This window comes from Drosophila innubila (genome assembly GCF_004354385.1).
Source record: "Drosophila innubila isolate TH190305 chromosome 3R unlocalized genomic scaffold, UK_Dinn_1.0 2_E_3R, whole genome shotgun sequence".
NCBI lineage: Eukaryota > Metazoa > Arthropoda > Insecta > Diptera > Drosophilidae > Drosophila > Drosophila innubila.
Window position 1 is genome coordinate 9,937,798 of NW_022995380.1, and position 25,153 is coordinate 9,962,950.

Here is a 25,153-nt window from a genome sequence, read left to right on the forward strand (position 1 = left end):
GTAGCTGGACGCTGGGGAGCAACAGCAACAGCAACAGCAGCAGCAGAAGTTGCCGCTGGGCAGGTCGTCTGTCTGTCTGTCTGTCTGTCTGTTCTATGGCATTCAAGTTGTCGATATGGATATGGATATGTATGCTTCACCTAACTGTAAATGTGTGTGGTGTTTGTATCTAATGGATACACAGTTGTATCTCATAGCATATGAAATGACTTTGCGAACGAATATAGCTTCGATCGATTCCCAAATCGATTTGTGACAAATACAATTTAGAATGCCAAAATAGTTGGAAAAATTTCAAGAAGGAAACAGTAGATTGAAAAACAAAATTTGCAAATTACTCGATTCTTAAATGTTTTTTTAAATTATTTTAAATAAATGCTAGTAATACTCTTTAAAAGAAGAAAACAGCTAATCAAAAAAATCCTTTATATATTTAATATTTAGATTACCAAAATAGTTTAGAAAATAATAGTTGGAAAAATGACCTGGGTTTTAAAATTATCTAAAATATTTTAGACAATTTCTAGAAATACTTTACAAATAAGACTGATAAACAAAACAAATTCTTTCAAAATCTAGGCTTGATGTAATAAAAATTTAAGGTAGAATGAAAAAAAATGCAACAATAGTCAGAAAAATTAAAGTAGCTTTATTCCAAATATTATTGAGCTAGATTTTTATTCAATTTTATATTTGTACTGAGAATGTTTTTTCTTTGTAACTTTTCAGGAAATTGTTTCCTTACTCAGTCATTGTTATGTTGGTATCCTTAGTTATTCTTAATGTTTGGTTTTTGATTCTTCAAATAATAGGCTTGAGCTAGCATAATTTCTATGAAACGTTTACACCGAAAATGTCAAGCAAGCTGTGAGAACACTTGATTTTAATTACCAAAAACTTAGTTTAGTTTTACATTATTGCACGAAACAACAGCTGACAAAAAATACGAAAAAAAAATCATTAAATCTATATATTTAACTTAATTAGCAGCGATTCCAACTGCCGTATTAACTAGTATTTGAGTTCATTTCTTGATTAAACACAAAGGAGAGCCACAACTGACCCAGATGGAACACAGAGTGGTTGATCAGGTTGTTCGCATACAGCTGCCCGAGGTTGGAGTCGTCGATGTTGTCCATGTGCCCGATGGCGGCAATGGCGGCGATGGCGGCGATGCCGATGAGGCATGGGAGCGACAATTGGATGAAGTGCAGATGCAGGTGATGCGTCTGGAGAATCCGCAAGTTGCAATGCTGCTTGATGCGCCGCATGAGCCACCAATTGAATTGCACCACATGTTGGAACCTGTGAACGTACCTCAACGGCCGCGCAAGAAACGAAGCTTTTGGACCATCTCAAAGCCGTTTCCTATGCAGCCGGAGAGGTGCGCTCTCATTGCGAATGGCTGGAGGTCAGTGCAGTATGTTCAGCCCGAGCAACGCAGCGAATACTTTGCCAAATATTTGTTCGAGCATTTGAATAGCAAGAACTATCCACACGGCGAGGGATTGCCGAATCGCTGGGGTCAGTTTTGAGCTCCTTAAAGCTCCTAAAAGCTCCTCAAAGCTAGCTGAAAATTAGCTAATACTTTGTGCAAATGACTGAATAATGAATAAACCAAGAGATACCCATAAATGACAGTTTGTAGGGTTTTTATTTTTTAAGTCAAATGCATAGATAGATTTGTGATTGTTTCTCATCTGACTTTAAAGCTCATCTGACTTTGCCTGACTCTATCCTTAAAGCTCCTCAAAGATCGCTGAAAATAAGCTAATACTTTGTGCAAATGACTGAATAATGAATAAACCAAGAGATACCCATAAATGACAGTTTGTAGGGTTTTTATTTTTTAAGTCAAATGCATAGATAGATTTGTGATTGTTTCTCATTTGACTTTTGAGGCTCATCTGACTTGGCCTGAGGCTATCATGAATCTCTTACACACTACTCGAAATTGGCAATTAATAAACGGCAAATTGCAAAATTGAAAACTAGCTCAACACACACACACACACATACACCCTTCAACCTGGCTGTAAACAAATAACTGACCATGGCCCTTAACCCCACCCCTGCAGCCATGTTGCATTGTCGATTGCATTTGCAACGTGGTTGCAGTTTATTTGCACATGCGGCAACAAATGACAATGACAATACAAAAGCCGTTGAACGAACAATTGACCAAAGTGTAGCAAATAAATACAAAATTCAAAAGATAATTGCAATCAATGCCACAGAATGTTGCCAAAAGGCTTATGAATTGTGGGCGGGGCATTACAATGTTTCCCATACCCATTACTCAGTCCCTTCAAACAAATCGAAACAGAAACAGCAACAGAAGGTAAATGCTGCACAATTGTGCAAGTGCAACACACAATTTTTGTATGGCAATTGCCACAGATCACACAACAACAAAGGAAACAACAAGAAGAAATGGCAACAAAAACAATGACAATTGCAGCTTACACGCATTGCAGTTGGCCAACAGCAACAATTCAACTGATAGACCAAGAAATACTTTATAAAGAAAGCATTTTTTTATTTATAATAAGTTAATTTTAATGTTTATTCATAAATACATAAATTCATTAATAATCAAATTTAAATTTATGAACTTATTGATTTAATTACATTGGTAAAAATTTTTATTTTAGTTTTTAATTAATTATTAAATTTTTAAAAACCTTTTATCCTCAAATAAATAATTTATAAATAACAAAAAAATTAAAGTCAAATTTTGAATAATTTTTATGCATTCATTCATACATTCATTCAGTCATGCTTATTACTTAAAATACCCTAAACAACTGCCCAATCTGGCCAAGAGCTATTCACAGATTCTAGTATTTTTGTGGCTGCTTTTAGACTCAACCTGAGCATTTGATTTGTGATCTTGGCTTATGGCTGCTGGTTGTTTATAAATGCTGCAAGGGGCAGCAAAGAATTTGATGCAACAATGTGGCATGGACGCATCTCTAATTGAATCGAATGCAATTGATTTTCAATTTGCCTTCGCTCTGCAATTATTTAGTTTATGCCAAAGGCTTTGCTCCTGCCTCAAACCAATTGGCAGTTAAAGGAAGAGAGAGAGAATGGGAGACAAAGAAGGGTTGCATTTAAAACGTAATTATGCCTTGTCACCCTGCAGACATATCAGTCCAGTCTCCCCCTTGGCCACCAACTCTGCGTATGCCATTCAACAAGGGTTGATTAATTTACCAAATGCAGCAGCAATCTGGTCATGGCAATGATGCTGCTTCTCCCTCAGCTTCAAGTTACAATCATTTGTCAAAGCGGGGGAAGAGGGGTAAAATTTGGGGTACGAATTGGCATTGAGGTGATGTGTTTGGGGTCCAGGGTTGTTAGCCCGACAACAACAACAACGATAACGACAGCGAATGCATGAAATGTGATTGCTTCAACTCTCAGTTCGACTGTCGTCCTGCCGTTTGTTTGATGGCTTTGATCTATGGTCAACTCCAACTCGCAGTCCATTGTAACTGACTTTTATTGATCAATTGATGCTGCCATTACCTGTCCCTTCTGTGTGTCTTGTTAGTTAATGAGCTGCTCGCCATGCTAATGCCATTTATCAATTAGTCTAATTTCAAAGTCATGGTCAAACATTCAGTCAAGTTCTTAACAAAGAATTTCAATAGAACAACTAAGTTGCCCTAAAATCATAAAGTAAGTACATTTTTTTAAAGAACACATTTTATAAATTAAAATTTATTTTTGGTTTTTTAATTAAATTATGTAAATTATATAAATGAACTTAAGAAAGACAACAAAATTTTCAGCCGCCTAGGTCTTACCGTTTCGGCTGTTGAACAATCAGTCAGTCAGTCACGACAAAATATATATTTTATTTCCTTTTTTTGCTGAATTTGTATTTATGTGTTGAATATAGTACTAATAACTTGTTATATTACGTTATACTAGTCTAATACTAATATTATTAATAATACCAACACTAATTTTAATAAATCTGATAGGGTTTTTCCTAATACCCCAGATCTAATTTTTGTTTTTTCTTTACAGTTCATAATTTATATGTCACATTAATTTTATTAATTAATTTTTTCTTTGTCGACTGCTTTAAGTCGTGCATAATTAAATAAATAAAAAATTAATTAATAAATATTTAAGATATTTATATTAAATATAGTTTAATTTGTTAATTGCAGAGAATTTCCATTCCGATGCTTTATTTTAGACTATTTTCTTTATGGTGAGACATGTGCAAAAACTTTTCCACTTAGCAGCAACTCACAAGTAAAATACTTACCTTGACTTTTGCCTTTGCCGCCCAAAGAGAGTGGGCGTGGTCTTGGGCGTCTTAAGACTGTAACTACAAACATTACCCATTGCGTTTACACTCACACCCACAGAGAGAGAGAGAGAGAGAGGGAGAGAAAAAGACTTACACTGTTCCAAGCGCATGTAACAAATTGCTAGAAAATAAAGTAAGTACAGCAGCAACAACCGGGGATGGGGTGGGGGGACAACCATGGGATACAACAAATAGCAAACAAAGTAAGCAACATTTAAACATGCTTTTCAGCGTAAGTGGCGTGGGTGGGCTCCATCCGGGATCCATGGAGTTTGTCGTTGTCGTCCGGCTTCCTTCTGCTAACTGTCCAAATACGAGGGACGAGAGTACCTGCATTGTCAGTTAGCAAAGTCTCAGAGCCAACAGAGTGAATTCCATCAGTTGGCAACAGAGCAACAGCTGCTACAATTGTAATCATACTCATGGTTGTTGCTGCTCTTCTTAGTATCTGTTTTGTGTAAGGGTCTTTCAGTATGTTGCTAAATTCCTTTTAAATCCCAGTTTTTGTTGACTGGCCACTGAGAGTTCTTATAAGTCTGTACATTTATACATGCATACATATGTATGAAATGCAATATTGCAAACTATGTTTCCTTGGTAACAACTTGTACTTAGGGCCAAAAGTGTTAGTCAACATTGGCCTAAGGTGTAATTCAAGCAGCTGTAAAGGGCCAAGTAACAAAGCTTAAATTATTTCACGTAAAGTTAAAAAAAAAGTTAACAGAAACTTGAGGTTATGTTACTAACATGTGTACAAATTTCTATAATATATTTCACAACTTAATAATATTTATAATATTAATAATTTCAATTATTTGTTAACAAAATATTTGAGTAATATTAATGTAGCAATTTGAAATACATTTCTAGATAAAACAACTTACTTAAATGTAGCCAAACTAAAGTTAGAAGTTTCTACAGCTCTTTAACTTTTGAGTTATAAATTTTTGGCTAAAATACTCTTAACTTGATATTAATCCAATTCTTAGCCATATACACAGAATGAATGAATGAATGAATGGACAGACTGACTCAGAATTGCCTTCACTTGACTTTAGTGTTCGAGTAAATCCAGACAAAACACCACCACAAACAATCAGAGGCATTCAGGCATGGCAAGTGCTTGTCCTGGACAACATTTTTGACTGCCAAAATGTTTATAAATATTTCAGAAAATATTCGAAAACTTGAATGTTGTAGCAGAAAATACCTGGCAGTTATTGCATTGCCGTTGAGATATCTATCTATTTGTTTGCCAAGGATTGTGAAAAGTATTCCATTATTTTATATTTTTATTTGATTTGATTTGATTTGCTGCATATTAAATGCCAAATTTGTATTAAGCAAATTGAGTTGCCTTGGATGTTGTGTGTGGTTGTCAGTCAATAAAATAGATATAATTCGTATTTAGTGCACAATGCAATTGTCTTTTGTAATTTTAATTGATGGCAATTTGCAACTTCTTGTTGTTCCCTTCTCAAATATAACTGTGCAAGTGTGTGATTGTGTGTGTGTGTGTGTGTGTGCGGGTGTGTGGGTGTGTGGGATGAGGAGCCATTAACACATTTTAATCTGCCACTGGCTGATGGCTTTTGTGTGGTCGTCGCCCAATGGCAGCCCAACTGCAATGCAACTGCCTGGCGCTCTTAATCATCAGCATAAGCAATAATGGGAAACAATTGCCGACGTCTGACGTCTGCTGCTGTCTGTCTGTCTGTCTGTCTGTCTGTGGAAGCCTGATGATGCCACCGGGTGGCAGGAGAGTCGCCAGCCTTTTGCTGCCACTGCAATTGCAGCTCGACGAGGAGCAAACTTTTATTGCATTGCCATGTCAACAGCAATCGCAATCTGTGTGCCGTTGCACTTAAAATGCGAATACGAATTGTGGTGCAAAATGAAGCTACTTGTGTGCCACGACACTGATACAGATACACATGCACACGCATATACTCAAATACAGATGCAGATACACAGATACAGATACAGATACAAATACAGATGCTTGGCAAGTATGAGCCTGAAACGAGACACTGAGAGCGTCATGCTGTGGCGAGAGACAAGCTCAACTTCTCGTCTCTCCGTCCGTCTGTCCGTCTGTCTGTCTGTCCGCCTGTCCGTCTGGCTGTCTGTTTGTCTGCCCGTCTACAGCATGCCTGCCACATTCAATTAGTGCAACAACATATCCTGCCATCCAGTTGCTGCTGTACGAAAGAGCAGCAACACGAGCAGCAAGAACAACAACACGAATACAGCTACACTTAATTTTATTCATTTGACAGTTGCAACACTGCCTCACTTGCTGCTTTTGCCACTGCCACTGCCACTGCCACACACAGCCTGGCACTCACACAAGCGGATGTGACACACACACACACACACAGTCACATTTATGCTGCACATGAATTGCTGCCACACGTACTGCCAGCAATTAAGGTCATTCTGGCAACAACAGCAGCAGCAACAACAGCAATAACAACAGCAGCAACAACAACAGCAACTGCCACATTTTGCATATGGGCAAAATTATTTTTTAATTATGACATTTTATTGAGTGAACATTAATGCCAAAATGACATCGACAAAAACCCCTCATTGTTCGCCCTTCTAGAGGTCTGGCTGAAACGCTTTTAATGAGCGGGTTAACAGGCTTGCAAATGACATTGTGTAAGAGCTTAATCAGGCTTAAAACGAGTGCCAAAAAGGAAAGCTTTACATGAAAGTCTTGAAAGCAGAAGAAACATAATTATTATAATAATTGTAGACTCATTGTCTTAGAAATTGGTTTAATTAATATTATCCTAAATTTATATATTAATTTAACCGATTTAAAGCCAACTGTTTCCCTTGTCCTTTTTTATTTGCAAATGCAAAGAATTTAATTTCACAAATATACATTCATCGTTCATGAATATTTCACACATTCAAAATGTCGCAAAGCATATAAAAATTCCATAAATACGCTAATGAAACACATGGTAAACAAAACGGGCATGAGAGTGCTTCAGAGTTGGCTCACACACACACACACACACACACACACACATACCCAAACATGCACAACAGTCATGTAAGCATACCATTGACCATTGAGTTAGCTAGCAGCAAGTCCAATAAAGGATTTGTATTCCAACTCTAACCCTGCATCTCTCATTCTCCTGCTCTCTCCCTCTTTCGCTTTCTCTCTCTCGCTCTGACACTCTCTGTGCTGCTCTCTATCCCTTTCTTTCTGTTTAGTACATGCCCCTGACTTGTGCAATTTGATTTGATTTCATTTCATTTGAACTTTTACTGAAACTACGAGTACTACAATTTTGCAGTTACAGTTATGCACACACACACACACACACACACACACACACACAGATCTATGCTATGCGCCTATGACTGTTGAATGCACTTGTGAGTGGAATGTATGTGTATTTTGTGTCTGTCTAGATTCTAGAATATTTGCCATTTATGAAACCATTTAACAAACACATCATAAAAATTCAATTCGATTCTCTGTTTATGTCTACTCGGGATGATATTGCTTTTTAATTACGGACACAAGCGGAAATTGCTTTCAAAAACACACAAGCACACACACGATTGACATTTATGTACATATGTGTGTGTGTGTTTGTGTGTGGGTGTATGTTGTGTGGGTGTATTCAATGACTGCGGAAGTGCGTTGATTGCCAGCTGCCATAGGTTGTCCAAGACCAAGAAATTGCACTGACCTTTTTTCTTCCTTTTGCCTGACTTGAGGTCACAAACTGTGACCTTTTGCAGCTTGCAAAACTTTGTTGCTGCATTTTTTGCTGCTGATTTTAATTACGTCACTTGTGCCTTGCAATTTATAATTGCAAACAGCTCCCAACTCAAACTATTCAAACTACTCACGCACACACAAACACTCACACTCACATTCACACTCACACTCACAAACTCACTCTTATTGAAAGTCACTCATGCAGCAGCGCGCTCTCATTTAATATGAAAGTCACAGAATGTGAGCTAATTGAAAACACTTGCAATATTTATGAGCAGCGCAACATGTTGCCAAGGCACTTGACTGCTCACCGGCAGCATGTTGCTGAACTAATAAAACAACAAAATGATTTTATTATAATGGATTTATAACGCAAGCCAAGAGCAAACAGTCAGTCTATATCTACAAGCAATGTGTTCGAGTGCGAGAGCAGCACAGTGAGAGAGAGAGGGAGAGGGAGAAAAAGACATGTCGAGTAAGAGAGCCAAATTGAAAGAGAATGACAGAGAGAGAGAGTGAGAGAGAGGCACAAATGCAGTTTGAATTGAGATGCGAACGCGGCAGTGGCAGTCCATTAAGCGCAATGTTGTTGTCATCATTTAATGCTTTTGTTGCTTATTGCGACTTGACAGCCGTCTGTCCGTCGAACAGTCGGACAGTCGAGACTCTCTGCGAGTATATCTGTGTGTGTGTGTGTGTGTGTGTGTGAACGAGAGCACATTTAACTTTGCGTGTGCGCATTTGTATCTTATTGCTGGTTCACTGGTCGTTTGGGATTTGTCTGCAGCATAAATGGGGCCCCCACAGCGACGTTGGCAGCAACAGCAACAGCAACAACACGACAGCAGCAACAACAGCAACAGAGGCAGCGGCAGCACTGCTTGGCTTAAGTGGAGATATTTATAATAAGTTTATTTGCTTGTACTTTTCGATGCGCCCTGCATTGGCCCCGCATGTTGCCAAGCCATCCTTGACACGCAACATGTTGCCATTGCCACGTTGCTTTGTTGCCGTTGCTGTTGCTGTTGCCGTTGCCGTTGCTGATGTTGCATGGCTCGTTTGGCGCTGTTGGGCATTCACATTCACAATCACATTCGCAGTTGTAAATTGACGTTTTGCGTTAACGACCGTCGCAGTCATCCTCGCTGTTTATTTCAACTCGTCCGTTGTCGTCTTGTTTGTTGTCGTTTATCGAATTCATTGCATAAAGTAAGCCAATCCAATAATTCAAGTTAAACTCGTGCTCGCTACTTTGGCATTGCCATCAATCGTCATCAGAGAAAGACACGGCAACAAAATTTGCTTAGCATTCAACTAAAAATGCTTCATCTTGTCAATCTCTTTGCCAACTGTGAGTTCTTGCTCTTCTCACTCCATCAGCATCATCATCATCATGTGCTCAAGTGCATCTAAATTGCTTCATCTTCAGCTCCATCTACAACAGCAGCAACTACATCATTATAGCTACAAGTACATATAAATTCATCTACTTATTTATATTTTTCCTATTATTTGTAGTTGCGAATTGTACTTCAAATAAGCTTATTGCCCAGTTTTAGCTACAATTCTATTTAAATGAGAAATCACATTGTCTTTCATTTGCCAGGCATTGTTATTGTTGTTTTTATGGATTGTTGCTAATGATGTAGATGTTGTCTTTGTTTTCTTTCCCTTTACCGCTTCTTCTTCTTTATTTTTTTCTCATTTTACAAGAGGTCATTGAGTTCAAAGCCAGCAAATGTTTGATACATCATTAATAAGCACAATATAAGCCATGTTTATGATCCAGGTAACATGCATAAAACGTATTAAGTATTCTTAATTCCATAAAAATGTTATTGAATAAATAATGAATAAGTGCAAACAGTTTGAGCTCATTTAATATCTGTCACTTTTGGTATAATGCAAATTTAATAAATTCTCATCAATTTTAATGGTAAATTTAGTTATAGCGTATCGAAAATTCGACAAATCAGCGGTTTTCCATATGTGTGTGTGCTGTGCTCAAATTATGATGAGTAATCCGTCTTATCGATGGCACATAACGCCTATTAATAAACACAGCACACAGAACACTTGCACCCTTATAGCTAATTGAGCTCGGGTACATAAAAATTGTGTATACATCTAGCAAATTGCTTAGCTGACTAATTCGCCCCAGAGTGCTTATTGTTGTTGCTATTGTTGTTGCTGTTGCTGTGAATTACGACATTAAAATACAATGAAAGCATTTGTTGGTAGCCCACGACCCGGCGCGAAGTTCTCAGGAAATGAAATTATACCCCACTTATTGCACAAGCAACAACATCAGCTAAAGCAATAATCACAGAGTAAGTAATTAACAGCAAATACTTAAATATTACTACATACTCGTACGTAAATGTTGAGTTTAAACAAATTGATAATTTATAAAAGGGCATGGGAATCTAAAAGCTTAAATCGAATCGAATTGAAATAATTAATCAAATAATCAATCTGAGTGAATATTTAAGAAAGACGAAAGACAAAAGCAGCCAAGCAAAAGGCAGCAGGCAAACGGAAAACCGTTGGCTCAGCATTAATTAGCGCTAAACGGCGACGCAACAATAACAACAACTACAACAAAGTGAATGGCTGTAAGCGAACGCCCTAAAGCAGCAACAGCAGCAACAACAACAGCAACAATAAATGGCAATCCAATGTCTGAGCAGAGCAGCATCCGCCGCCAACTTATTAAAGTACATATAACTCAATTATAGAGAATTAAAAACAAACTCACTGCCAGCAACGAGCAATGCCAGCGACGTTGGCAATTTGCAATGCAAAAAAAAGATACACGGAGTGCGCAGCAACAACAATCAAAGCAATAAAATACATTCAGCATTTAATAATCATCCAACAAGAGGCGCTGCCGTAAGATAAAAAAAAATGAAAGGAAAAGTCTAAACACTCAGAGCAGCAACATGTTGCCAGCAACAACGAGCAGCAACATCGAACATCAGCAACTGGCAGCAATAAATTTATGAGTTCACACACTGCGAACAACAACAACAGCAACAACAATAAAAGAGATACAATTAAGCCGTAATGCATATGAAAATTTGTGTATTTGTGTGTATTTTATAGCCGTGCGTTATGTTCACGTGCGTTGCGACTGTTTGTATCTCTATCTATGTGCGCGTATCTATGTATCTGTGTATCTATGTATCTGTGTGAGAGCGCACCATAATTGTAATTATAGTAATATGTTTTATGATGGTTGCCTCGTTTAGCAACCCCCACACAAAATCCCCACACACACACACACGCACACAGAGACAGACAAACAGACAGTCAGACGGACAGACGTACAGACGTACAGACAAAGAGCGCGCGCGACGCGTTGCGTTGCGTCGACGTTGGCAGCGACGTTGGCGCTGCGTTTGGCCAAAATGTATCTAGACACATAATTGCCACATTCAGTCGTCGTTAAATAGTTGCACGGCGCAGTTCACAGCAGAAGCAACAGCAGCAACAGCAACATTAGCAACAGCAACAGTTTCCAATCGTCATCGGTCGTTGGCTGTTTGGTTGTTGTTGTCGTCGTTTTCATCGTCGACGTCGTCGTCGTCGTTGTCGTCGTGCTTTATAGCGTTCACTCAGAAGTCGTTTAGAATCGCTGCCATCGTTGTCGTGGTCGGTATTGGGTATTCGATATCGGATTGTGCTGTCGGTGCCCATTTGAAGCACTCACAAATTGCTATCGTCATCGTCATCAACAACATCGCTCTTGTTGTTGTTGATGTTGTTGTTGTCGTCGGCGTGGACAACTTGAACGACGCGTTACCCGTTCGCGCAAAACGTTTAACGCAATAAACACAAGTGGTTCGGCCGGATCCGGAATCCGGATAGCCGCGCAACGGACATACTCAGTGGATGAAGGAGGAGGTAGTGAACATATTTTGACGTTGATATATCTAAAGTCAAATTCAATTTACGCGCCGGCTTATTATAAACGTAATTATAATGAAGCATAGGCTATTAAAATAGAATCTACAAACGGAACGACCCCCTCAGCGAGACAGAGAAAGACAGTGAGGGAGTGAGAGAGTGAGAGACAGTGAGAGAGAGAGACAGAGAGAGACAGCTCAGTGTGTACTATTTTAATTAAGTGTCTTACAACAACAGCGAAGAGAGCAACAGCAGTCACGCATGTGTAGATGTATCTGAGCTTGTGTCCGTATAAGTGTGTGTGCGTGTGTGCGTGTTAAGTGTGTGTGTGTGCTGTTGTTGTGCTTGTGCCGCTTTTGTATCCATTAGTCACACATGAAACTAATTAGCATTTCGGCTGTTTGTTATTGTCGCATTTGCTGGCCAAAAGAATTAGCGCGACAAGCGACGTCAAGCGGCATTCATTTCGCGATATACTTATTTACTTATGCATATGGCCTATACACACTCACACACATATACAATTGTCTGTCTGTCTGTCTGTCTGGCTTTTATGTGATTTTGCTTGGCATTTTCATTAATTTGTTGATATTGTGTGAGCTTGCTGGCCGACGGCAATCAGCAATGAAATTTATAAGACGACGACAACAATTTTTGTGCTCAATTATCATCATCATCAACATCATCAGCGGACAACAACAATAAACACTTGTGCTCATGGGCGCTAATTGCTGCCGTGTGGCGTCTGTGTATCTCACAGATACATGTACTAACACTTGAAGCTTCTATTGTTATTCTACTTTAACTCTTGCCTACTTACGCCAGTTGCATGTGTTGCTTTCGGTTCGCACGCTACCCGACGGCAACTACGACAACAACAACAACAACAACAACAACAACAACAACGACAACGTCAATGACCATCAATTTGTCAATTGAGGCGCTGACAAGTTACAAGTTACGCAGCCGCACTGTTGTCCCCCCCCAATACGAAGTTGTTCATAAATAAATAAGTTATTGCCGTGTGCAAAAAATGAAAATTGTAATTTTCACAAAATTATTTCAATTACCCAATTAAATTCAGTTTGGTCGAGGTGTTATATATAAACCATTTATAACAGTGTGTGTATCGCAAATTGAAGTCCACTTTATGGTCGTGTGTTGTGTGTTCGTTTCTCATTAATTACCCGACGCTGTTGTTGTTGTTGTTGCTGTTGTTGTTGTTGTTATTATTGCTGTACTGGCATGTTAATAACAACTTAAAAATAAATAACTATATGTATAATGCATACACACACAAAATACATAAATGTATATGTAAAAATGCAGAAATTGCTTTTTATCCCAAAAGTTCAAGTTTTAATTGTCGGAACGTGCACAACGTTAACAAAAGTAAACAATTAAATAAACGTAATTAATTTTAAATTGGCAAGCAAAGCAGCTAAAGCCAGTTAAACAACACAGCAATTTTTGTGTGTGAATTTGACCTGCATAACATCCCCCTGTCTTCCCTTTCCAACTTACCAATTACCTTCTTGCCAAGAGCCGGTCTCTAATTTACCTTTTAATGATAACAATGAATTTAATAGCCTTTATTTCTGACACGCCAATAATTATTATCTTATAAATAATCAGTTAATTCCTCAGAATTCCAAATCTATTTACAATCTCATCGTTTTGCAAATCGGAAATGTATTAAAAATCCCATTAGTTAATCTGTCTAATACAGATATTTATTCTTTATTGAATATATATTTTTTTTCTATAACTAACTCAATAAAAATTACAGTATCAAAATGAAATATATTGTAAACTAAAGATTATATTCGCAACAAATTTGCAGGATTCACCTTGTCGGGCAATTAAGCCCGTTTGATTTAGCAAATGCAAAAGGCAACATAAATAAATAATAAATAATACATAATATAAACGCTAAGTGCTTGCCAAAATACACTCAAAATAACAAAATGTATTTTAATTAAAATGCAGTCTGACAATTTAGTTGAAAAACCCGACGGAGTCAAATCTCATTTCATTGCGGGGCAAATAATGAAAGATGCACTTTAATTTGATTTAAAAGCATTACGTAGTTGTATTTAGACAATAGACTTAAAATTATGAGACCAGAACACATTTAAAAATAATTGCAAATTATATAAATGATCAACGGAACAAAATGTGTAACTAGCACATAAAATCAAGTGAAAATGCAAATGAATTAATTACCAAAAACAGGGCTCAAATTGGCACTCAAAAAAGGCAACGAGCTTAATCAATAATTGTCAACTGGCTGGCTAATGAATTAATTACATTTATCGTTTTCTCTCTCGCTTCTCTCTCTCTCTCTCTCTCTCTCTCTCACTCGTATACACATTTTTTGTTCGCATTTTATTTCGTCAATTTTTTAATTACAATGTTCAGATATTCGTATTTAATACTTAACTCTCTGTTTCGCTTTTTTGTTTCGTTTTTTTTTTTTTTTGCTGCGGGCAGCGCAATTTAATTAAGCAAAGTGGATTAATTTGCGACTCGTTAGACTAATTAAGGATTATCACCAACAGCAACAAAAGGGTGCAAAAGGTGCCGCTCTAAAATTAATCAACAAAAGGAAACAAGAACAATAATAACAAAACGTGACCTTTCAGAAGAAAGCAATATATAGAAAGAAAAACAATAACAACAAAAAGCTCAAAAAGCACAATCAACCAATCAGGAAGGAAAAAAATTTAATTGGATTTCTGTTAACCTTGAATTTTCGGATACAATCAACCATTGGACGCCCCTCGCTGAGGTAAGTGACATATAGCAGTCTAAAAGTGGCCTCATCTTATTTGTCATTGCAATAGGTGTATTTTTGTAAACATTTACAGCTCAAATAGTGCAAAATTCCAAGAAACGCTGATAACAATATTAACATATTCAAATCCAAGGGTTGATTCGTGTTGCGGCCTAATGCAATTAATCTGTTTTAATTAGATTTAGTAAAAACATGTTTACGTGAAAAATATATTTAGAATATTATTAAGCTTCAAAAAACTGCTAAATAGCTTTTTCTTATCAGCTAACTAACTCAGAAATCAATTATGCACCTCTATTAAAATACACAACAGTCAACATTTTGCTGTTATCACAAAATTAATAAAAATACACTTATGGAAAATATTTTAGTTGAAAATGCATACCAACATCATAATTACTATACCTGTAGTATGGCTAAATATGCCAATTTAGATTTTTACAATTTTAAATGGAAATTTAATACTCCAAATAATTCCAGTAAACTGAACGTAAATCGTTACAAAATTAAAAACAATTACATATTTGTTTTTTGATTTTTTTTTCAAATTATGATATCTAAATTTTCTGGATAACTAAGAACCCCAAGCAACTGTTAAAAAAAAATTAAGAAATTAACATGAAAAGATATTTTTTCATGATAAAATACGTTTATAGAATATGTTCATATTTTAGGAATTTTTAATGTTGCCAAAACAATTACTTCATGTACTTATTAAAGTGACTTAAAACTGTGACGCATTAACCCACATGCACACACACACATACACACACACATCTATCGTAATTGTGTATCGCTAATTGCGAGTTTGTAATCAGAAACGCACCAAAACTACTGAAGTTATTTTAGTTGTAAATATACAACGTGAAGGCGACATTAATTGATACAACAGCTGCCAAAGAAAAGGTGACCTTCTCTAAACAGACATGCATCTAAATACTTTCAGATATTGCTCATATAAACATATGTATGTAGTGTGTACTTCCACCAAAGTTATCAATGAACGTTAAAGGAAATTTGAAATTGAAGTCGAGTGATCGGCGGCAGTCACAGACTCTCAGATACATTTGTAGATAGAAAGATAGATTTCGTTTGTCAGTAGTCGCTAATGAGTCGAGTCTCCGATAGTTCTGATAGCATTGTAAGATAGATACCAGTCATTCCAAGACCCATTCCATATCAATCTGTCTTAACATTTTCGTATCTATATAAAGACACGCAATTATATGTATGTATTGTATCTATCAAAAACTATTTTGATACGTTTCGTTTTATTTTATGGAAGCTCCTCGCTGTCGACTCAGTGCCATTTTGATGTTATCGTTGTGCCTTTTAATAGAATTTCATGTGTATTATTCATAATTAAAAGGCATTTGCAATCTCATTCACAGCAACGGGTCATAGATATTCATTCGCTCATAATCGAGCTAATACACGTATTTATTCTCGTATTCGAGAACTCATAAACAAGTGGTCGTCTGTCTCGCTGATATTTATCGCATAACTGGTTCGTATTACACTCTTAAATTAATTAAATTGTTACTCAGGCTGCTTTGTGATTGAGTGATTGACTCATTGACAGACTGACAGATTGACAAACTGCCAGACCAGACCGGACCGGTCAGTTTCCATTGCCGCAAACTATGCGACTGTGTAAACAAATTCTGTCGGCATTTAAATACCGCCGCCGATTACGCAAAATGCAAAACCATTTGTGTCTCCGATTACCGTTTATTCGTACTTCTTTTTCCCCCTAATAGTGCAAATAAACAACAACAAATAAAATCAGAAATGAATAAAAAATATGTATAACAAAAGCATGTGTTAAATCAAAACGAAAACCGCATGCGACGCTTTAAATACTTTGCTGCTGACTGTCGTTGTTGTCATAGCATCAAAGGGGAGCTTAACTTGGTCGAAGTGTTGGCGAGGGTTGCGGGGCGAGTTGCCACAGAATAGCCAGTAAATTAGCACAAAGCGCCGTTGACAGAAAATGCAATGCAAACAGCAAAAAGTAAACGGACTGGCAGAGCAAGAAACACATAAATACATGCGGCAATTATGAGAATTGCGAGTCAGAAATGAAGCACAGTTCATGTTGCAAGTTCTCCTTAAAAACGGTTGCTAATTATGTGGCAGCTTGATTTGAAAAGTTCACACTTGCATAGATGGACACAAAGTTGTAAAAGAGAAATCTACATATGTATATTTAGACAAGTGTGAGCCCTTATAACCGTATAAACTATATATTTTATTTATATATTTTAAGTGCTCGTGCCAATATATTATAAGCATTTAGAAAATACAAATTATTCTTATCTATAAGGTCTCAGGTTGACTTTTTTAATGATAATAGACGTTGGTGATTAGTCACTCAAAAGATGCGCACATTATTACTATGGCAATTTGTTTTTATAGCACTCACAAATCACGCAATTGACGATGTAAAAAACATTTAGAGCCGTTTTTTTAATAACCAGTTAAATTTTACTACAGATATTTTTGAAAATCGGCATTAATTCCTATGCATATATAACTCCTATTTTTCTTAACTTTTAAGCCAATATATCAGGGATAAGAAATAAACCAGACAATCATGTTTATTGGTTATTTTATCCATCAAATAAAAAATATTATTGTTTTGTAAAAACCATATTAGAAATAATTATTATATTTTATTTTTATTTTATACGCCAAGAGTAATAAAAAAAAACTTTAAATTTATAAATCAGTCTTAAAAATTAATTTAAATTGATTTTTAAAGTTTCAGTGTTTTATAAAAGTAATTGCAGACTTTTTTGAATAACCGCCATTAAAGACTTTAATTTGTCAGGAAAATATTAAAGGTGTTTAAAGACTTTAATTTATAATTTTAAAAAATTTAAAGTCTTAAATGACTTTTGTTTGTAAGAAAAATATTATACATCACTGAGGAAAGGGCATTAGATGCTAATGTGATTATTATATTATTGTCTGCTAGTCTAAGATTTCGATCCGGCATGTGCTTATGAGAGCAACCCCAAAGCTGATTAAAAAAATAAAATAAAAATTAAAAAAAAAATAAAACAAAAAATGAAATTCCCAGAATCCCGCACATTAGACGAGACACTATCAAAACATGTACTACATACTTGTATTGACGTATACGTTCAGGCGATGCATCGCGGTGATAGAGGCATACTGTCTATCGTTAGAGTTCATAGGTCCGACACATAGGGCGAATAATTCAAGTATTTCGTACAACTTTCTTTCATGCAAGCTATAAAACTATAAAACTCACGGTACCTTATTAAATTATAATTTAATTTAGATAATTATCTTTAAGTAACAGTAAAAGCTTTATTGTGAAAACTGACTGAATTTATCCAGTCAATATAATTTTTTCTATCAAGATTCTTTATATATTATATCAAGATTATTAGCAGTTGGCTACAGAGTCTTTATGCGCGACTATTTCTCTCTGTGCAGTCTTTCCGTCATCGAGTCACTTAAGCAGGCAATCGTCGCAGTTAATATTGTCCCGTTGATAAATGTAACTAATTAGCGTCCACAGCGCCAAGCATCATTGACAAAGTCGCTGCTTACTGCACGCCCGTTTCCATTGCAATCAATTTTAAAATTTGCATTTAGCCAGGCAATGACAACGGCAACAGCAAAAGCAGCAGCAACAACTGCAACTGCAACTGCAACAGTACTAGCATCGACTGCTATAACAAGTCCATTTCAGAGTCGGTAAAAACAAATTAGAGCGCAGCATGACAAAAAAAAAAAAAAGCAAACCAACAACAACGAATGCGAATACGAATACGAATACGAGTACGAGTATTCAGCATAAGTATGAGCATGAATCGTATCTTGTAGCTGCTGTTGAATGCTGTGCGTATAATTATTAATTGCGAATATACGAGTAGTCGATACGTTATGCTATAATAACTGCAGCCAATTTTGGACTTATCATTAGCACAAAACAAGTTTCCAATGCGGCCAAAATGCAGTCATGCAGCTTCCGTGCTGCGCGGCTAAAATGTTATTTTAATTGAATCGTTTTAGCCATAAAATCACACACATATGCGCCATTGCTTTCAAATTGCGATATAAAAAATATGCAAACTACAAATATATATGGCTTATGTGCATACTAAGTACATAAGTATGTATTATGTATGTATAGATATATGTATATGACTGCCTGCCAGTCAGACATCAAATCAAATTGAATAAACGCGGTCCATTACTCTCCCAGTGATTTTGCCAAATGACTTCATTTCATATCAATTAAGTTTATTGGACGGCGTGTGTGTGCCAGTATCTGCAATTGTATCTGTGTGTGCTTGTAACTGGATTGGTATGAGTTTTTATTAAAGTCATACAACTAAAAAAAACGCACGCTACATACACACACACAAACACACACACACATTCGCATTCTTGCAAATATTGCCATGCCTTTGCCCATGGATCCGAACCTGAACCTGATTCATGCGCTTAATTGCTTTGGAGCGTGCGACGCTGCCTCAGCCTCTGCCTCTGCCTGTATCTCTGCCCCCGTCAGCTGAGCAACAAAAAGGTATGAAATCGAATTGTGTGCACAAATAACAGCAAGAAAAGTTATAAATGTTGCCGGGGTCCAACTCGCAATGTGCAGCGCCGGCTTTCAATAAAAATGACAACCACAATTTTTGACAGAGCCGAACACTGAACGTAAAAAAAGAGAACAAAAACGAAAAAAAAGGGGAAAAAAACAAGCCTTATAAAATATGCTGGATAGCTGGAACGGGTCATATAAAGTTGCCACTAGTTTCAAATGGGGCATACAAATGAAATGGCAAAAGCAAAATTTAAAAATACCGCAAGAGCATCAAATTATTTCGAATTTAACTGCCGTTGATGGTGTGGGAAAAGATCCTCAGATACAAATGAGGGTTATAAACCCTATTAACGATCTTTTCAGAAGACTACTGTGCTAAAAGTAGACATGTAGATTTTCTGGTTTTCAAGTATTGTTTTCAAATGTTTATAGCCAACACACATAATAGCTTATTTTAACCACCCACAGTTTTAAAAGATAGATTTACATAGTCTATTATTAAAACTAGTCGGATGAATATACTTATGTTAATAATGTATTGTACGAACAAGAGAAGGGTTGAATTCTTTTAACTTATCAACTTAGCTGACTGCCCGGCCCATTTTTTTTTTTTATATCCCATTTTAGTGACCCAAAAATGCAATTAAGTTTTGCTCGATAAAAATAGGCATTTTATGTGATTTTTTTATCAGGAAGTCAAACGCCCACCCGCCCCCCAAAACAGGTCTGGCAATCAATCTTAGATATTGTCGCTCGTTCGTTAGTTGCTTGCTGATAAGAAACGACACCGCAATTAGATAGCTGCATCGAAGATAAGCGAACCGCTTTTAATGAGTCCGTCGGGGCCGCTCATAAAAGACAGCGGCACAAATTGCGCACCGAGCAGAGCGCGGAGTTTCCAGAGAAATTTCATTTATGACTTGTTAATTAGTTAGGCAAACAATGTGCCTCAACTACAACAACAGCAACAACAAAAACTACAAACTGTCCGCAACATTAAAATGCTTTAAAAAGTGCGCCCAAAACATGCGCTTGTCAACACTGGCTGTGCCATAATTGGCAACACTGTTGCGTCAGCTGGGCAGAGAAAGAAAACAGCTGATCGGCAAAACGCACATTGTTGTCAAGTGTGAGAGAGAAAAAAAGAAGAAATAATGGTGTCTCCGTTTAAGCAAAATAAACAATGAATATAATTCAAATTGTGTATCATAGCAACCGATTTTCGTTTTTGTTCTACGTTTTCATTTCACAGCGGCCACAACTCTTTTGAATTTGCTGCAGACAAGAGCTTGAAATTGAAATTGAATCTCGATTACATTTCCTATAACAAACATTTCACAATGAGCTTCGACTTGGACACGAAATTGATTTGCACGGAGCTGGAGAGCAGTGACCATCGAAAGAGAAGTGCAACGTTGCTGCAGCTGCGCGAACAGTGCGAAAAGGCGCCAGAGAGCGTGAGCAGCGATGCTATAGCTGCCGATTTCGATGAACTGTATCTGCATCTGCTCAAGTGTTATGCCGATCGCTTTGAGAGCGTGCGCGGACGCGCCGTGCAGGCGGTGAGCGCATTCCTGGAGCGACTGCCGCCATTGGACTTTCATCTGCTGAACGTGGTGTCGACGCTGGCCGAGCGCATGGGACAGACGGAGACGGTGGAGCCCAGCGAGGAGATACGTCTGCTCTACATTGAGCAGCTGCATTTGATGTTGCGCAAATACGCAAAGATGGGCAATGTTGGCGTCTTCCGTGAGTGTTATCCCCAGGTCGTCAAGGTGCTTATCAAATCCATCAAGGATGACTATGCCGCCGTGCAACGGAATGGCTGTGCCACACTTGTCGAATTGTCGCGTGTGGCAGACACAATGGAGCTGCGTCCCTTTACCGAATCCCTGGCCGTGGCCCTGTACACCATGCTGAATCATCGGCACTCGGCGGCACGCATTTCCGCCGTGGAGGCACTGGGTCGGGTCAGTCTGCACATGGATGCCAGCGGCGAGGGTATGCGCCGCTTGATCATGGAGGTGTCGCCGCTGCTCATGGACTCCATGCCGCTGGTGCGTCGTGAATGTGGCCAAATGGGTGTCCTAATGCTGCTGGAGCTTCCCGATCGCTACTCGTACTTCGAGAGAATCCTGCCGCTAGTGCTTTGTTGCCTGAAGGATGACTCGCCGGAGGTGCTGACCTTTATACGTCCGCTCTGGGTGAAGTGCGGCAATCAGTTTTATGATGAAAACGAGGCAGAGCTCTCGCAGCAGGAGATCTGTGATCCACAAGTCGAGAACTATCCGGCAGGTGTGCAGCGTCCAACAATTGGTTGTCGTGGCCTTGTGCAGCGTTCCCTGCGTCTCCTCCAGCTGATCACGCGGGAGGCGGGCGACTGGAAGGATAATGTGCGTCTCCACTCCCTGAAGCTGCTCTATCAGTTCGTACTGCACGCCGAGGCAGCCATGACCGCCAAGTTCTTCGAGATATATGCCCAAGTATCGCAGGCCTGCTGCGATCGGGAGCCGGCAGTCAGTGCGGAAGCAAAGAAGGTGGCTGATCTGTTGGGTCGACTACTGGCATTTAATGCCTGGATTGAGCACGGATTCGATGGCCTGGAGCGCAATGCACGTGAATCATTCCTCTCTTGCTTTTACTATATGTTTACTGCTGCCTTGGGTGGCACCTATGATCATCTGTTGCGTCTTTGCAAGCTGCTAAAGAGCTCGGACTACTCTCACACATTGAAGCCAGGTTTCCAATTATACATACTGAAGACACTGGAAACCGTGCTGGACAAGGCCAGTCTGGTTACAGCCTCTATGGAGCAGCTCCAGGAGCTCTATGAGATCATCTACGTGACCGCCATGAAGGTAATGGCATTATCCTACTCTCTTGACAGCGAGGCCAACGAGAATGTTAATCGCGGCCAGGTGATCATCAAGCGTATCGTGCAGCTAGAAGAGATTACAATGGGGCAACTGCATGAGCGTTGGTTCTCCCTGGTGCTTCTTGATGTGGAGAACTTGGATGCGGCACAAGACGAAAACTCCGAGCCAGTATTGATGCTATACGGTCTCATCCATCTGGGCAGCATACGCTCGACCTACTTGACCCAGCTCATAGAAAAGGTCAAGCTCGTCTTTCAGCATTGCAGTGACAGTGCTCAGGTGCGCATCTTCAGCATCCTATCGATAGCAGCGTTATCCTGGTCTGAAACCGTCCGCGTGGAGCGGGAGCAGAGCACCCAACTCCTGAGCAGCTTTATCAATGAAATTGTAGAGCCTTATTTGGCCTGGAAGGCGGGTGCAAGTGGGGAAGCCATGCGTTCCATGGCCATGGCTACGTTATGTGCTTTGGCTCAAGGCGCCAAGGAGGAGGCACGTGAGGTGCTGCCCTCTCTAGCCAAGCACATGCCCAGTTTGCTGGAGGATCGCAATGTGACCACTCGCCATTATGCCATCAAAGCCATGTGCTACTTTCAGGGCATGTCCGTGGAGGAACTGAAACCTCTAGCCTATGCAACAATGCAGCGCATGGATGATCCCTCGGCAGGCATACGCGTTATAGCTGCCACTGCAGTAGGTAAATTGTGTCCAGTATTTAAAAGCGAAGAGGAAACAGAGGCAGAGGAGCGACAGCACGAGCGCGAGGTGTGGGAGGCGTTTGTAAAACGAGCTATGGATCTCCTACTGCTCTATAATGAAAGCCCTGAAAAGGAGATGCAGGCTGCCACACAGAAAACGCTCATCGAGCTGGCCAAGATGCACCCAGAAGCTTGGGAAGAGTGTTATAAACGCTCTCTGTCCACAGTCCGAAGTAAGGAAGGATTAGCTGATCTCTACGCCAAGATGAACATAAGGGATGAGGTACAAGCAGTAAAGGATTAGAGCATAAACTTATGTACATATAGATTTGGAATTAGTTTTTAGCGATTTGTAGATTTTCACAAGAATTCACAATTTTTTTTCGGCTGTTATTGCGTTCCCATTTGCCCCGTTTGCATTAATTGCCCGATCTGTCGAATTCTGAGTAGCAAATTATTGTAAACACAATCGCAACTCGCATCTGAAAGGCAAAATTTGCAGCTGCGACTGATGAAATTGCATTAAGCATTAAAGCATTTCCAAATCACAAAATGTTTTGTTTATTTTGCCATAGCTACGAATTTTGTTTGATGAATTTGCTTGATGAATTGTGGCAAAGGCGAATTATTACAGGCCGATCGCATATTTCATCTTACAAGTACAAATAAATCCAATTGAATTGAGGCTAACAGTTGGGAAAAACTAACAGCAAAAGGAACCAGAAATATATTCAATACTTACCAGAAAAATAACTAAATGTAAATAATTCAGTTGCTCATAGGACTAGACTTTATTAGAATCTTTATTATATTTCGGAATTTAAATGTATGTTTGGTCGTTCAGATTACTTTTAAAAGCATAGAAAATTTTTGATGATTTATATGCAGCACTTACCTCAGCTAAATAAAATTAACCTTTCTAATGATTGAGCATTTAGCTGCATGTAAAAGAATATTTAATTGGTTTCTGAAAACTTTCTCGAAGATATTTAATTTTTTTTATTTACCCTACTGTTGAACATCATAGCTACATATATAATGCTCAGATATTTTGTTCCCGAGCATATCAACAACTTGGTTAAATTTGACCTTTAGAAAGCTTTCACGATATTCGAATCAATATATTAAAAATCATTTTGCTTCTGTCAATTAAAGCAAATATGGAGTCCAGATATTTTTGCGAAGTTCTTATTTGACATAATATAAAACACAACGAATGAATATTATTTTCAATAACATGTTTCTCCCAACAATATTGAAATGCAATATATATATCAAAAGAGGAAAAAGATATTTCCATCGTCAACAACATAAGAATGCACTAAAAAATTTACAGTTCATGGAAAATAAATTGTGCAATTAAACTGACATTTTTGTGTTGAAAGATATATTTGAGACAGATACTGAGACAGCAACTGGCAACGTTGCTTAATCCGGGTCTGTGGAACTTTATTAGCATTCACTGTTAGCCAAGTTACCCCTCTCACCACTGTTAATCCTCAGCCAGCAGGAAGTTGTTCGCACAAAAAGTGTTGCATAATTTTGTGCGCTGCAGTTTGAGCCACATTTGATTGGTTTTCGGTTGACATTTGAGCCAAGTTGACCCAGATATGCACTACAGGTTCTGTTTCTAACTAATTTGTCACAGTTTTGTACAAAAAGTTTGCACTTGATATTAAAACAATTTGTCTAATTAAGCAAAATGTACAAGTTTCTAATTAAAATACACACAAAAAATGACGGGCAGACAGACAGACAATGACAAGCTTCCCATTACGCCCCCAATTACCACGCCCCCGCATAAGCTACTCGCAGCTGGCGCCCTTTCAAATGACGTTAAGGCGCCACCAACACACACACACACACATTCGCACACTCCCACATACGGGCGGGAATTTTATGTGCGCTTAATTGCCAGCAAATGAGCGAAGCTTTTTGTGTGTGCGAAAGCAAACACATCTAAATGACTAACTGTAAATAAATGAAAGCGCCAACTTGAACACACACAAACATATCCTTGCCTTGATGTGCACTTAATTAATTGCATTTGGTTTTGGTCAGGGTAATTAAAAATTTCCCAACGCCACGAGTATAATTTTAATTTCAGAACTGTGAGGCAAATACGAAGAAAATGTAAAGATAAGTGCGGAAGCAGCAACAACAACTGACAGTCGCTTATGCCACGTGAAGATATTCGACTTGTA

At 38.3% G+C, this 25,153-nt stretch overlaps 2 protein-coding genes across 7 annotated transcripts in view; both read left to right on the forward strand.

The window, feature by feature from the left end:
* Nucleotides 1-858: 858 nt before the first annotated feature.
* On the forward strand, nucleotides 859-1,824 carry LOC117790937 (male-specific protein scotti). Of its 2 annotated transcripts, none has more exons than XM_034630554.1 (2): nucleotides 859-1,567; nucleotides 1,737-1,824. In XM_034630554.1, exon 1 carries the CDS (start codon nucleotides 1,068-1,070, stop codon nucleotides 1,533-1,535), a length of 468 nt encoding a protein of 155 aa, XP_034486445.1. In that variant the 5' UTR covers nucleotides 859-1,067; the 3' UTR covers nucleotides 1,536-1,567; nucleotides 1,737-1,824. The 2 variants fall into 2 exon arrangements, with proteins under 2 accessions (XP_034486445.1, XP_034486443.1); XM_034630552.1 differs by having other exon boundaries at nucleotides 865-1,557.
* Nucleotides 1,825-8,497: 6,673 nt separating this feature from the next.
* LOC117790969 (dynein assembly factor 5, axonemal-like) overlaps nucleotides 8,498-25,153 on the forward strand; it is a 45,710-nt gene continuing 29,054 nt past the window's right edge. For 2 of the 5 annotated variants that reach the window (XM_034630594.1, XM_034630595.1), the window contains exons 1-2: nucleotides 11,746-11,990; nucleotides 14,487-14,784. Coding sequence is in view for 3 of the 5 variants with exons in the window: in XM_034630593.1 (XP_034486484.1) it covers nucleotides 20,719-23,253 (2,535 nt within the window). In the remaining 2 variants the exon portion in view is untranslated. Of the gene's footprint in view, nucleotides 8,522-11,705; nucleotides 11,708-11,745; nucleotides 11,991-14,486; nucleotides 14,785-20,630; nucleotides 23,503-25,153 lie in introns of those variants that run through there. The other 3 variants (XM_034630593.1, XM_034630591.1, XM_034630592.1) reach the window with 3 other exon arrangements.